The sequence below is a fragment of the Balaenoptera borealis genome (genome assembly GCF_965194805.1).
Source record: "Balaenoptera borealis genome assembly, chromosome: 17".
NCBI lineage: Eukaryota > Metazoa > Chordata > Mammalia > Artiodactyla > Balaenopteridae > Balaenoptera > Balaenoptera borealis.
In genome coordinates this window covers 55063748-55078941 of record NC_138876.1, presented here as the reverse complement: position 1 = coordinate 55078941, position 15194 = coordinate 55063748, and the positions used below count along the sequence as shown (strand labels likewise).

The window sequence follows — 15194 nt, the reverse complement described above, 5'->3', positions numbered from 1 at the left end:
CATCAATAGTTTGGGGTATCACGAAACACAAGAACGTGTGGGTGCCTAATATTCTAAATAACACAATATAATTTGGTTCCAGTAAGGTATTAAGAACACTGTTCTAAATGCAGGAGATCTGGAGTCCAGCGGCGAGTCTGAGCAATTAAGGACCTCTCCCTCCACACCCCAGTATCTCTACCTATGACTCCATGATTGTGTTTTTCCTGTATTTCTAATCCAAAAAGATAATCTATGGAATATAACCCTGCACTTGGTCCGAGTCACTGAAATATTTGCAAATGTTTTTCGAGCTTTCCTAAAGCTCGAAAAGAGCAGACAGCAGAAACCGCCCAATGAAGGTAAGTGAAGGAAGGCTAATCTCGTGTGGCTCCACGGACCCAGCGGCTCAGAAATTGATGGCCACCCGGCAGGGTTTTTTACTGCCCTGAAGCCCTTTTTTCCTCCCGGCGTTGCTGCGGGAGGTCGCCGCTCCCGGCGGCGGCTCGCCAACAGCAGGGAGGCAAGTGTGAAACCCAGTCACCGACGCTGCCCTCCTCCCCGCTCGCCCCTCCTTCCTACAGAAAAATGCGTTTCCAAGCAACGGCGGGCCGCGGCGTCACTTCCTGCCATTTAAACTCGGGTCCCCACCCCTAGCCGCCCCTTCTTCTCGCTTCCACTCCCCCTCCCCTCGATCGTGGGCTTCCTTCTCGCGTCGCCAGGCCCGGGGAGGGGGCGGAGGCCCGGCGCGCAGAGCGGCCCCCAGGCGGGTGGGCGCCGCGCACCTGTTGTTTGCAGGAGCCCGCGACCCTTCGTCCCGCCCTCGGCGGGCGGAGACGGCAGCGGCCGCCGCGGAGCCGACCCGGCAGGTGGCCGAGCGCGGGGCCCGCACCACCGCGGCGCGGGGACGCGATGGCGGCGGCCGAGCCCGCGGGCTCCGGGCAGCCGGCGCCGCAGGGCCAGGGGCAGGGCCAGCGGCCGCAGCCGCCGCAGTCCCAGGCGCAGCCCCCGCCGCCGCCGCCGCCGCCGCCTCTCGGGGGCGGCGGGGGCGGCAGCAGCAGGCACGAGAAGAGCCTGGGACTGCTCACCACCAAGTTCGTGTCGCTACTTCAGGAGGCCAAGGACGGCGTCCTGGATCTCAAAGCGGTGAGTGCGGGAGGCGGGGAGGGGACGGACTTCCGAGCCCGCGGTCCAGGGAGAAGACCACCCCCTTGTCGCGTGGGTTGGGCGGCGCGCCGTGGACGCGCCTCCCGGGGACCGGGAAACCCGCGAGCAGGGGCCACGTGGCCGGCGCCCAGGCCTTGGACGCCGGGATGGGGGAGGGACGCGGGACCAGGATGGCCCGGACCGACCGCGTTAACCAATGGGGCCCGGCGCTGTGCCGGGCTCTCGACAAAGAGCCCAGGAGCTCGGGCGCGCCCGCGTGGCTTGAGGCTCTGGGCGTAGGGACCCGAGGGCGACCGAGTGTCCTTGTTGCTCCGCGTCCACCTGTGGCAGAGGCGCAGGGGGTACCCGGGCGCTTTGCCGCGAGGCACCCTTGGGATTGATTTTGCTGTCGGGAATTGATGGTTTTAATAGGCAATTCTTGCTGAGTCCGTGTTTCGGTTGTTTAAAACGAGCAAGCAAGCAAAACCCGATTTTGCCACCTCTTCTGGATGACACACACACAAAAAGGTGAACTCCTCAGCCCTCCCCGTTAAAACAATGATAGTAATTTAAGAAACCTGTTCCTTGTGCACTTCTTTTCATCATTCTGATGATTAAGAGGGATATTTGACTTGTGACTTAATTTGGTATCTGATATAAATTTCTAAAAGCGAGATTTGCCATCACACGAAAAGGGGGTGTTTTATAATTTTCACCCCAAAAGATGGAAGCGCTCAGTAAACTCTTTCCTATTTCACGAGACCGTGTGCTTGTCTTTTACTACAGTTTTGAATTTTCAAACAGCAACATGCATCAAAAGCTGTTCTGTTAAACAAAATGACTTAACCGTTCCAAGCAGGACTTGGAAGGATTCCACAGCGCTGAGGAACAGCGCTGTGATCACATTTGAATTAAAATTCAGCCAGCACAGGCAGTTTAAGTAAGAAGTAAAGCATTAAAAACAAACAAAAATTACTAACGAGTCAGTAATCACTGCAGAAGATTGGTCCCAGCACCTAGGGGAGGGCCACCTTTCCTAGCTTGAGAGTGTGACTGCAATCATCAGGGCTGTGCCTAGAGTAACAGAAGCAGCATCTGAGCAGGAGAGCATCTTCTAGTTCTTCCTGACCTGAACTCACAAAGGCCAACTTGATGGCCTCTGCTAGGGGCCCTCCTCTCAGTGTAGTGCAGGAGGTGAGGTATGTCTTTGAATGCCGTCTCCTTTCCCTGGGTGTAGTACGTATTCAGTATGTGATTGTTGAATTATCTGAATTGTTCTAGTTTATACAAATGAGGCACGATGCACATATTTTGCATTTTCGGAAGTAGTTTCTACTCTCTTCTTTTTGAAGTGTTACTCCTAGAATTTTCCCACACCCTTGGAAATTCTTGTTCTCTTTTTTTCCCCACCAGCTCTTTCCTCCATACCTCCCTCCCTGAAAGTGCTTTATGGCATATATAGTATTTAAATTGTTGTGAACTAAATTGGATTCTGTTTAAAGAATTTCACAGGAAGTCATGAGGTCATCAGTGAAAGTCAGGGATGTTACAAAGCATAGCTTGCAAACTACTATTCAAAATATAGAAGTTCAGTTGTAGCCTGTGACTTCAGTAAGGAATCAGGAAAGTTTGGGATTTTCCGGATGAAACTGAACTCTGAGGTCTGACTGTGAGGGCTTCTGCAACTTGCCTTGGAATATGGTGGAACTTTGCCCTTGCTTTCCCCTGAATTCTTTGGCTTCTTCCTGCTTCATCTGTGGCCACATTTTGCTGTCCAGAAGTCACAGAGGCAATGAGTAGGAAATGGAGTTTAATATGTCATAACAACATTGTTTCATCCATCCTGGAACTTTCTTAAAAGTTCAAGGGTTTCTGCAGTGACATTAGGTCTCATTATATTAACGACTTTTTAGTTGTAGAGAACAGTTTGAGTATCATTCTTTTTCACATATATATGGATATATATATTTCATTTATTTACATATGTTTACTTGTATATATGTGTAAAATCTTATATTATAAAAATCTTACACTGAAATCTTTCCAGTGATGTTTCTTATTGTACACCATAGTAAAAGATCATAAAGACTTTTTCTGACATGTTGAAGATGAATTAACACTGACAATTATAAAGTTTCTCTAATTTGAAATTATAAAATCACATATTTTTCTTATATTCTTACTTGGGGGTGGTGTATTTCAAGATAAGTTATTGGCACTTTTGCATTATATACTTGATATTTTTTAAGAAGCAATTAATGAAACATCATTTTTGTGAATATCATGAATATAAAAAATATCAACCATCACATCCAAATATCTTAGCTATCCATAAATATCCAAACCACTTAGATGCTATTTCTTTTCTAACTTGTAGCATATACTACTGAAGAATAAGAACATAATGCTGTATCTTAGTGATGCACTTCTTCTTAGTAATTTAACTAATTGAGGACATAGCTTAACAAAACAAACAAATTCTAATAAAGCTGTTCTAGTATAATTTAACAGTTAGGAGGGAATGGAAACACCTTGGAGCTGGTTTGAGAGATTTTTATTCAATATCTTTCTCTTATACCACCACGATATAACCTCATTTACAATAGTGGGAGTGGGGTAGTTACTCTCTCTTTATTCTAGTGAGATGACAAGTTATGTCATGGTCCTTTCCAGTTATGTGGTTTGCCAATTTATGCTGTTAGTAGCTGACATTTATTGAGAGCTTAGTATGTGCCAGGCATTTAACATATATTAACTAATTTTATCATCCTAACAGTTGAAATTTGGACTTATCATCCCCATTTCACAGATGAGAAAACTGATAGGTTAAGTAACTGCGCCAATGTCACACAGTAGAAAGTCACAGCTATGACTTGAAACTAAACAATATTTTCTTATTCTCTGTGCTATACCGACTTTCAGTATTCCTAAAAAAAATTAATTTCTTAAATTTTTCATCTGTGTAAGGGCATGGCATCCTTCTTGTAAAGAAAAATGCATGATTATTTTTATACCTCTACTCATGATAGAAGAGAAGGTATTGAGCTTCTGCATTGAAAATGAGGATATTGATGACAAATTCATATTACTTCACAAATTAAACTAGGGTTCTATTTTTATAGAACTAAAAATTTAAGTAAGTTAAGATAGTCATGACTGTCTATATATGTTGTTTTGAAAAGTCCTATTAATTTATAACTGAGTTTCTGTATTTGCCATTTTGATGCCATCTTCAACTTTTTAAAGTATGCTCAAGATTGCTTATCTCATTTATTGTAATTGTTCAAGTTATCAATTGCCTGAACGATACCTGGATTAATATGATAAAATACTTATGGTGTTTCTTATCTCACAGGTCCCTGACTCATACTCATTTATGATTAGCTGATTAATACACACCGTGGAAGAAATAAATAATCTAAGGTCTTAGTTTGTGATGTCACAGAATAAAGCAAGGATTATCCTAAGGAGAGAGGTATGGGTAGGAGAGCCAGAACTTTAGTGCATGCTTAAAAATTCTCAGCACAATTTCACTTCTGAGTATATACTCCAAAGAATTGAAAACAGGGTCTTGAACAGATATTTGTATACCTATGTTCATAGCAGCATTATTCACAATAGCTAAAATGTGGACACAACCCAAGGGTCCATCAACAAATGAGTAGATAAGCAAAATGTGGTATATACATATAATGGAAGATTATGCAGCCTGAAAAAAGAAGGAATTTCTTTTTTTAAAAAAATTATTTATTTATTTATTTATTTTTGGTTGTGTTGGGTCTTCGTTTCTGTGCGAGGGCTTTCTCTAGTTGCGGCAAGCGGGGGCCACTCTTCATCGCGGTGCGCGGGCCTTTTACTGTCGCGGCCTCTCTTGTTGCGGGGCACAGGCTCCAGACGCGCAGGCTCAGTAGTTGTGGCTCATGGGCTTAGCTGCTCCACGGCATGTGGGGTCCTCCCAGACCAGGGCTCGAACCCGTGTCCCCTGCATTGGCAGGCAGATTCTCAACCACTGCGCCACCAAGGAAGCCCCAAGAAGGAATTTCTGATACATACATAGATGAACCTTGAATACATTAAGCTAGTCACAAAAAGACAATGCTGTATGATTCCACTTTATGAAGTAACTGGAGTAGTCGAGTTCATAGAGACAGAAGGTAGAGGAGTGGTTGCTGGGGGAGGAGGGAATGGGAAGTTGTTGCTTCTTGGGTGTTTGGGGCTGAATTGCGTTCCCTCAAAATCCATATGTTGAAGTCGTAACCCCCAGTAGTCAGAGTGTGATTGTATTTGGAGATAGGGCCTTCAAAGAGATGATTAAGTTAAAATGAGGCCACTAGGGTAAGCACTAAGCCAATCTGACTGGTGTCCTTGTAAGAAGAGGAAATTTGGACCCACAGACACCAGGGATTCCTGTGCACAGAGGGGAGCCCATGTGAGGACACAGCGAGGGAGACCATCTGCAAGCCAAGGAGAGAGGCTTCAGAAGAAATCAAACTCGCCAACACCTTGATCTTGGACTTCAGGCCTCCAAAACTGTGACAGAATAAATTTCTGTTGTTTGAACCACCCAGTCTGTGGTATTTTTATTATGCAGCCCTAGCAAACTAATACTGTGTGTATAGTTTCAGTTTTGCAAGAGTAGAAGAGTTCTGGAGATTGGTTGCACAACAATGTGAAGGTACTTAAAACTACTGAATTGTACACTTAAAAAATGGTTACGATGCCAATTTTATATTATGTGTATTTTACTGCAATTTAAAAAAATAGGTAAAACAATACTGCAGTACCACTACATACCTAATAGAATGGCAAAAATCCAAAACACTAACAACACCAAATGTTGGCAAGAATGTGGAGCAACAGGAACTGTCGTTCACTATTGGTGGGAATGCAAAATGTTACAGAAGTTTCTTAAAAAACTGAACATACTTTTACCGTATGATCCAGCTGTCACACTACTTGGTATTTACCCAAAGGAGTTGAAAACTTATGTTCAGACAAAAACCTGCACATGGATATTTATAGCAGCTTGATTCATAATTGCCAAAACTTGGAAGCAACCAAGATGTCCCTCCGTACGTGAATGAATGAATAAACTGTGGTACATCCAGACAATGGAATAGTACTCAGTGCTGAAATAAATGAGTCATTACCATGAAAAGACATGGAGGAACCTTAAATGCATATTACTAAGTGAGAGAAGCCAGTCTGAAAAGGCTACATCCTATATAACTCCTACTATATAACATTCTGGAAATCACAAAACAATGGAGACAGGAAAAGATCAGGGGTTAGGGGAGTAAGATGAACAAGTGGAACACAGGATTTTTAGGGCAGTGAAACTACTCTGTACAATACTACAATGGTGGATACATGTCATTATACATTTATTAAAATCCACAGAACGTACAACACTAACAGTGAACCCTAATGTAAGCTATGGACTTTGGGTGATTATGATGTGTCAGTGTAGGTTCATCAGTTGTAATGAATGTATCACTCTGGTGAGGGATGTTGATAGTGGGGGAGGCTGTGCATGTGTGGGGGCAGGAGATTTATGGAAAAATCTCTATTTTTTACTCAGTTTTGCTGTGAACCTCAAGCTACTCTAAAAAATAAAATATATTAAAGATGCATATATAAAGCTTCTCTGGATACATCTATTCCAGGGTCTAATTATTAAACATCTGTTAAATACAAGATGCATGACCAAATGGCAAAAGAAAATTCTTAGGAGACTAAAGCTCTACAACACTAATAAAAATGATTACTAGTAGCTAATACTAAGTGACTGGCATTATGCCAGATGCTTTACTTGTATTAGCGCATTTAATCCTTGTAACAAAACTATAAGGGAGATATTATATCTCCATTTTGCTGATTAGGAAATTGGGGCTTAATGAGGTTATCTGGTTACAGCCAATATCCACGGTAAAGGAGATAAGAGCCCAGATAGTCTGATGTCAGAATTGATGCCATGCTAAGCAAAGTACCTACCTCTGAAGTTTTGGTCTAATGTGAAGAACAACTTTTCTAGAGAACAAGAAAGTAAAAAAAAAAAAAGCCAGCCATCTCATTTTCCAGTTCTGGACGGGATAAATGGGATAAATGGACAGTACTAGTGAGTTCTTGGTCTTGATTCTGCCACTTATCAGCAGTGTGTCTTGGGTATGTTCCACATCCTGTATATCTTATCATTAAAGTGGAAGGAAGAAGAAGGGATGAGCCACCGTAAGTGGTGGCAGTAGTTGTGAACCGAGAAGCCCCAGGCAGATTTTATTTTTGTGCTAAGCTGTACAGTCTCTCTACCCTCACACTTAAAGAAAGGTGGTGGCCTGAAAGGGATTCCACCAGCTTTCTCAATGTGTAGACCAATGGTCAAATATGTCAGCATCTTCTGGATCTTTAAAAAAAAAAAAAAAAAGATTCTAATGTCAGACCTGGGAAATCAGTCTCTGTAGGGCCAGGGGAGGAGCCTAAGAATCTGCATTTTAAATACATACCCCAGGTGGTTTTGATACCTACTGACATCTGAGAACCATGGAATGAGCTCTACTGCTTCATCTTTTTCAATCATATTATTCACGAATCAAAAAGAACTGTTCTGGTAGTAGAAGGAATTAATGTCAAACAGTTGACCCTTTAGGAGTTCACTAAGATTGATGAGAGCTACTCTTGGGAAAATGTTGGAGGCTAGGGATGGAAGAAATGCCCCATTTAATTGCTCTGGAATAGTCTCTGCTCCTGTCTGAATGGCAGCATATTTACGGCATTCAAATCTTACATTACTAATTAAGGGACCTAATTTCTAGTGGAAATGAGTAAGCTTTGAGAGTCATTTCTATAATGGAATAAATTAAAATCCACTTTTACAGTAAAATTCTGTTTTACTTACAGGGGAATAGGAAAATTATAAAATTTTTAAATTTTGGATTTAATTTTTAAAAAGAGCAAGATCAGTGCAGCTGTAGCTAATCTTCATCATTTGTGTTCCAGGGGACTGAGCAGTGAATGAGATGATGCTCAAATGATGCGAGGGCCTCCATCACTGGGAAAGAGTCTTTCCTTGAATGGAGAGTATGTGTAGGCAGGACTGTAGACATTTTAGGAAGATTGTCACAAGGATAAGAGTAAGGAGTGTCTAGTTGAGACCCTCAGGTAACTGAGAGATTTCATTAGCAGAGTGCCCAAGTATTTTAGTTGAGCTTTGGCTGATTTTATGCATCATTTTCTTTTTATAAATATGTTATTAAAATTTTAAAGGTATATTAATAGACTAGAAATACACTTTGAATTGCTATCTTACAAAGGGAAAACATAACACAGAAAGCTTAACAAATCCGTAAAAAAGGATGAAAAGGTAAAAGCATTAAAGCGTAATATACAGGAAACATCAAATGAGTAATAATTGAAACCTGCTAGTTTCTCCAGTATGTGAATGTATCCGATTCCTTTTTCTTTTTAATAAAGTTGTTTAGATGAAAAAAATTCAGGCATCCATTCTGTACAAGGAAAGCACCAAGAAAGAAAAGGACTCAAAAATTTTAAATTGAGGTATCCAGGCAAAGGGGAAGAGAAAGAAATCAGGAGTGAAAGTACTAATTTCCAGAGAATGTCTACCTTAATATCAAGTGCACTCAATGGTATAAACTGATATTTTTATTATCAGTGATATAAATTACTGATATATAAATATCAGTGATATTTTTAAGAATGAGATCATAATCTAAGGATGAATCATAAAAGTCAGTGTTTAAATAGTGCCTCTCAGTGTGAATCACACATACATTTGTCTGGATGTGTGTATTATGTTATGCCATTTCTTTAGTATGGTAAGTATTGGCATGGTAAATATTTCTTATAAATACATTTCTTTTAGATTTTGCCATTTAAGGCTAACTTTCCCCAATTATTAGTCCATGGGTCTCCCTTTATATCTTAAACTTAATATGTTTGTACAAGGGAGGGTATTTTTTCTGATTTACCTTTTTAAACTTAAAATATATCTGTTGAAATAGCATACAAATAGAAAACTTGGAAAAAATTAATATAGTCCACAATAAAAATTACCCAGTATGCCACCACCCCAAGAGAGCCACTATTTTCAATTTTCAGTATTTCCCCAATTTGTTACACCTTTTCATAGCTGAGGTCAAACTTATATTTTCCCAAATTATAAACATAAATTGTGAGGGCCTCAACTTAGATCTATCATATTATCCAGAATTCACCATTCTTTTAGGTTGGTAATATATTAGTTGTTTTTAGGTTTTGTTCTATCTCATTCAATAAATATAAGTTAACCAATGTGTGCCCTAGCCCCTTCCTTTAGTAGCTTACAGCTTATGGTTATGGGGAAAAGTGAGGGAAATGGGAGTTGGACACTTTAACACCGTAAGGGGGTATGGAAGCCCCTGCTGAGCCCTGGGGACTGGTGATGTGGGAGCCATTGACGGCTCCAGGGAGCAGTGAGAGTGGAGCTGGGACTAAGGGACTCAAAAAGTCAGGTGACATTGATATATGTAAAATTTAAGTTCATGTTGCTCCTCTACTTAGAACAACATCCAGTGCCTACAGGACCCCTGTCTCTTCTGGGAGTCCTTCCCTTCTTCTAGCACACTCGCCCCTTCCATGGCTCCAGTTCTTCTAATGCTTCACACACCCTCTGCTCTCCACCTTATGGCTGCTGCACAGGCCTTCTGCCTGGAGCACATTTACACACACACACACACACACACACACACACACACACACACACACACTCCCTTATTTGACTGGCCATTTCTCTAAACCCTCTGGTCTCAGTTTAAATGTTTCCTTGTCTTAGATGCTTGGTAGGTAGAATATGACTCCCGAAAGATACCCATGGCCTAATTCCGGGGACCTATAAATCTGTTCAGTTAAGGGGAATTAAGGTTAAAGTTGCTAATCAGCTGATGTTAAGATGGGGAGATTTTTCTGAATTATGAATCCGAGCCCATTGGTAATTATAAGGGTCTTTAAAAGTGGAAGAGGGAAGCAGAAGAGAGAGAGCCAGAGAGATGGCAGTATGGAAGGACTTGGCCCAACCATTGCTGGAGGAAAGGAGCCACTAGCCAAGGAATGCTGCAGACTCTAGAAGCTGGAGCATCCAGAAGGAACACAGCCTTAACTTGATCCAAGCTCAGTGAGACTTGTTTTGGACTTCTGATTTACCGAACTATAAGATATTAAATTTGTGTTGTTTTAAGTCACTAAATTTGTGGTAATTTTGACAGCAGCCATAGGAAACTGATGCAGGTGCATCTCCTGACTCTTCCCCTTAATCTAAAGTGGCTGAAGTTGATTCCCATTTATTCTGTTTCTCCGTTACCTGTTCTTTTCCTTAATACCCCTCATCACAAGATGGGATTGTTTCTTCATTTATTTATTTGCCTGTGTTCCCTTCTAGACCAAGTGCTCTGTGAGGCGAGGGGCTGTGTCTTGTGTGTTACCAGTACTGATCCAGCCAGTCTGTTGTAAGCTTTCAACAAATAGAATGGATGTGATCAGATTTGAATTAGGTGAAAAGGCATTCCCAGCAAGACAGCAAGTGCCAGAGCCACGAGGCCAGAGAAAGAAATGGTACATTTGCAAAGCTATAAATCAGATGACTGTTGAATTTAGAGAATATGGTTGTAATTTAGGCAAGATTACAGGCTTGAACTAAGGTAGAGCAGTGGAAATATAAAGAAGTGGGGAGATGAGATGTTTCATTGTAGAAGTGACAGAACTTGGATGCTGAGTCTATAGGAAAAGGAATCATGGATGACTGCCAGGTCATGGCGTGGTCAGCTGAGTGGATGGTGGTGGTTTTCACTTAGAAATTATGAAAAGAGGAAAGGAATTTGGAGGAAAGGGAAGTCCAGTTCTGGGCATGTATGAAATGCCTATAGGTCATCCTTGAGTAGATATTTGGCAACCTGTGGGAATTATGAATCTGGAGCCCAAGAAGAAGACCAGGGCTACCAGTTTGATCTGGAAATGATTGGTTTATGAGGTATGTAAGGGAGAAGGTTTAGAGTGGAAAGAGGACTAAGAATGGAACTTGGGCAAACACTCGTAGTTAAGGAGCAACAGAAAAACGAGACTTGAGAAGAAACAGCCCGAGACTGAGGAGGAAAAACCTATGGGTTGTGGTGACAGCAAGGCCAGAGAACAGTGCTTTAGGAAGGAGAGAACCAGAGTCAAGTGCTGCAGAGGATACAAGACTTTGTAGTGTCCACTGGATTTAGCACCAGAGGTCCAGGAAACATTTTTGGCATTTAGACATTTTTGAATTATTTCTGCTTCTGATAATCTATTCTAAAGAATTACTACATCAAAGGATAATAAAAATGTAAAACCTTTGATGGATGTTGCCAAATTGCTTTACAAAAAGATAGTACTTATACTCCACTAGCAGCATATAATCATGACCAGCCACCTCACCACATCAGAAATAGCATTTTGCAATGGCTAAAAGTATACACCCTGGGTTCACTTCCTGACTTTACCATACCATTTCAGTGGCCTTGGGCAAGTTACTGAGCTTCACTTTCCTCTTTTGCAAAAATGGTGACAATAATAGTATCTGTCTCATGTGATTATCATTATAGGAATGGCTAAAGTGAGTTTTTACTTTTAAAACACTTAAACAGTGCTCGGCACATTGTAAGTGCTGTTTCCAGGTGTTTGTTAGACAAGTGATGGATAGATAGAATGAATCAATATTGGGTATTCTGATGTTTTCATATTCTACAAATTTGAAAGATGATGAATAATAGTATCTCTGTTTTTTAAGTCAACTTTGTAAAGGTATAATTTCCACCCATTAAATGCTCCCATTTTAAGTGTACAGTTCAGTGAGTTTTGACAAATGCTTGTACCTGTAACCACCACCACAACCAGATGTGTAACATTTCCATCACCCAAAACAGCTAGCTCCCTTTTGCCTTCTCCCAGCCAAACTCCAACCTCCCCACCCTGCCAAGCAACCATTGTTCTGTTTTCTTTTACATGGATTAAAACGACCTTTGCTAGAGCTTCATGGTGATGCACTCATACAGTATGTGCTCTGGGTTTAGCTTCTTTCACTCAGCATGATGTTTTGGAGATTCACGCCCATTGTTACCTGTACCAATAGTTCATTCCTTTCTGTCCCTGACTGGTATTTCGTTTTGTGGATATAGCACACTTTGCTTATCCATTCACATGCTGCTCCCAATTTTGGGCTTTTATGAATATTCAGGTACAATTCTCTGTGTAGACGTATATTCTCACTGTTTCAGTTTGCATTTCTTTATTATTCTTTTGCTAACTCATTAAAAGTTTGAAAACTTTTTCAAGAATATTAACAAATTTTTGGTATGAAATGTATCTTTTGTCCATGTTTTAATTCGTGGTCTTCATGCTTTCTTTTATGTGAGTTTTAATTATTGAGATAGTCAAATCTTTATCTTTTCATTTTTATTTCTTCTATAGATTTGACGTTTAGAAGTTCTTGGTGAAGGAAATTTGTGACATTTTGATGTATATACATATGCGTGTCTGTGTGGGTGTGTGTATGTGTGTTTGAGACAGAGATGCCCCAGTTATTTGGGGGGGGGTTAATCAGTTTTCAGAATAGGCTGCTGGTCACAGTTATGAAGGAAGCTGACATGAAAATTGAGTTTAACTCAGTCATTGGTCACATTCACTGTAATCCCTTTGAGATTTTTGGATTTATTTTAAAATCCACATCTGACTAGTATATTCTTCTTGATAATGACAAGTCCAGGTATTCTGAAACCATTGTTTATCCTTTAGATAATGAGATTTTGTCCATAGCTGAGTTTTCTGATTACCTAAGGGTTTATGTCTATTAATAACATTATTTCTTATAAAAGAACATTTAACCATTTTGGTTTGAAAAATTTCCAAATTGCATTACACATGTCTTTGTGCTTGATTTTACTTTTTTGGTAACTTGGGATAGTCATGATGAATATTATTTTTTGTATCCTTTGGAGGTGATAACCTCAAAGCTTTTCTAAGTATGTTGGATTACTGCCATGTCCAGTGACCTCAGCTTTGTCTGCTTAGTGAGTTTTTTATCCTTTCTATAATTTCTGCCACATCTCTTGATTGCTGCTTAGGTACCTTGCCAGTGTCCCAGATGGTACTTCCAGTTCTCTTGTGGACGTTGAAATTAAATAGCCCCACTGTTAGGAATCATAGAAAAGAAGGAGTAAATAGGATCCAAATGGGGTGAACTATTTGCGTAATAAAACATACCTTTTTATATATATTTTTGCTTCTGCAGAAGCCCTTTTTCCTACTTCATTGTGCTTGACTGTGTTCTGAAGTGTTACAGTTAGAGAGTTACACCAGATAAGTAAGTAAATGTGGTCTGTTACATTCCATGATACACTTTTCAAAGGACAATGTTTTCTTACTATAGGTGAGAAATTGGATCTATAATAGTGATAATGGCTAACATGAATGTAATACTCGTGATGTATGAGGCACTCTCCTAAGTGTTTCAAATATACTCATTTAATCTTCACAACAACAATATCTTAACTGTTATCTTACAGGCTAGCCCGTGTTCCTAACTTCTATGCCACTTCTTTGGTTCCTAACTTCTAACCATCAGGATGATAGAAAATGTGCAGATACAAATCCCAGTGGTAGAATAGCAGATGCATGCTTAATTTTGCTCCTGTTTTAGAAACTTAACACATATGAGAATTACAAAGCATGCAGTTGGGGACTTAGGCAAGCAGTCTCTAGAGCTGAGTTTCAGCAGGCTTTTCCTACTTAAATAGATATTTTATCAAGTATCTTCTTTTTTCTTTTGAGAGATCTTTGGTGACTTGAGTAAGGCAGTACAAATGAAGTTTGTTTTCAAAAGCTTATGCAGAGTTTATTAAAAAAAATTAAGAATTAGAACAAATTTAAAGCTTATGCACTTAAAAATACCATACAGAGTAGTAGTTAGAGGTAGTGAAAGCACTGCAGATTTTTTTAGGAGAGATTTCTTCGGGGGAGGTTTGCTCATTAAAACACTTGCGTGCTTAGCGCTGCTTCTGGAGGAAGCCCTTTGTAGCCTTAAAGTAAGTTATTTATTTTTTGGGTATTTAATTTCCTTACTGATGTAACATTCTCTACAGATGCATTGAAAGCACACAGCAGCCTCCTCCAGGAACTCTTTCCTTTTTTGCCGCCACCTGCAGTAATCTCTTTTTTCAGTCTCTTATAACACTTTGTCTCTACTTTACAGGACTGTTTCATTTTTTCATCCTCATTCTGCCAGGTGTTAGCCATGGTCCCAAAGACTTAGATATGTTTACAGTTTTTTTGTTACTGGTTATTATTTTTGAATAAATAAATAAGTGGAAATGAAGATCTTTCTGCCTTTTCAGACCATTTTATACACTCTAGATGGAACCACCTGCAGACTAGTGGTACTCGAATTGCTACTCAGTGCATTTGTATAGCTTGGGAACTTATGACTGTCCACCAGTCTTTTAAAATAATAGAAGCCCATTTGAAAATGTTTTGCCACAAATTTATTTCATGAATATATAATTAATGCCAGATTCCACCTGATTATTCATTAGCCTTCTGAGTCTGTTTCCTATAAAACAGGGAGAATGATACCTACTTTACAAAGCAGTTGTGAGCATTAAGTTAGATAACATCTGTGAAAGATCCTATTACACAATTACCCAATTACTGGCTTATAAATGGTTCTTCTTAACTGTGGGTTGAAATCAAACATTCTACATCTCAATTATCTTTAACAGTGTTTGAAATTAGCTAGTAATCTTACCATGAGATAAAGCAACATACCATCGAGCACAGTTTTTTTAAAATTCTCATTAAAATATTTCATAGGCAATCTTGGTGTATTACCTGGGGCCCTTCCACCTTATATTCAGGATCCCATCACTTGGGCACGTCTGTATGCATGTGTATATAACTGATGTTTTGTAGTGGTTTTTTTTTTTTTTTTGACCGTGCCGTGCAGCATGCGGGATCTTAGTTCCCCGACCAGGGATCAAACCTGTGCCCCCTGCAGTGGAAGCGCA

General features: G+C 40.3%; 1 protein-coding gene and 1 long non-coding RNA gene across 3 annotated transcripts in view; both read left to right on the top strand.

The window, feature by feature from the left end:
• Positions 1-607: 607 nt before the first annotated feature.
• E2F5 (E2F transcription factor 5) overlaps positions 608-15194 on the top strand; it is a 28826-nt gene continuing 14239 nt past the window's right edge. Inside the window, exon 1 of one of the 2 annotated variants that reach the window (XM_082363582.1) lies at positions 608-1125. In XM_082363582.1, coding sequence (XP_082219708.1) covers positions 892-1125 — 234 coding nt within the window. In that variant the 5' untranslated portion in view covers positions 608-891. The remainder of the gene's footprint in view (positions 1126-15194) is intronic. The other variant, XM_082363581.1, reaches the window with a different exon arrangement.
• On the top strand, positions 1145-5688 carry LOC309614836. The gene is made up of 2 exons (XR_014236413.1): positions 1145-1653; positions 4481-5688. It is a non-coding gene; the product is annotated as an uncharacterized lncRNA (long non-coding RNA).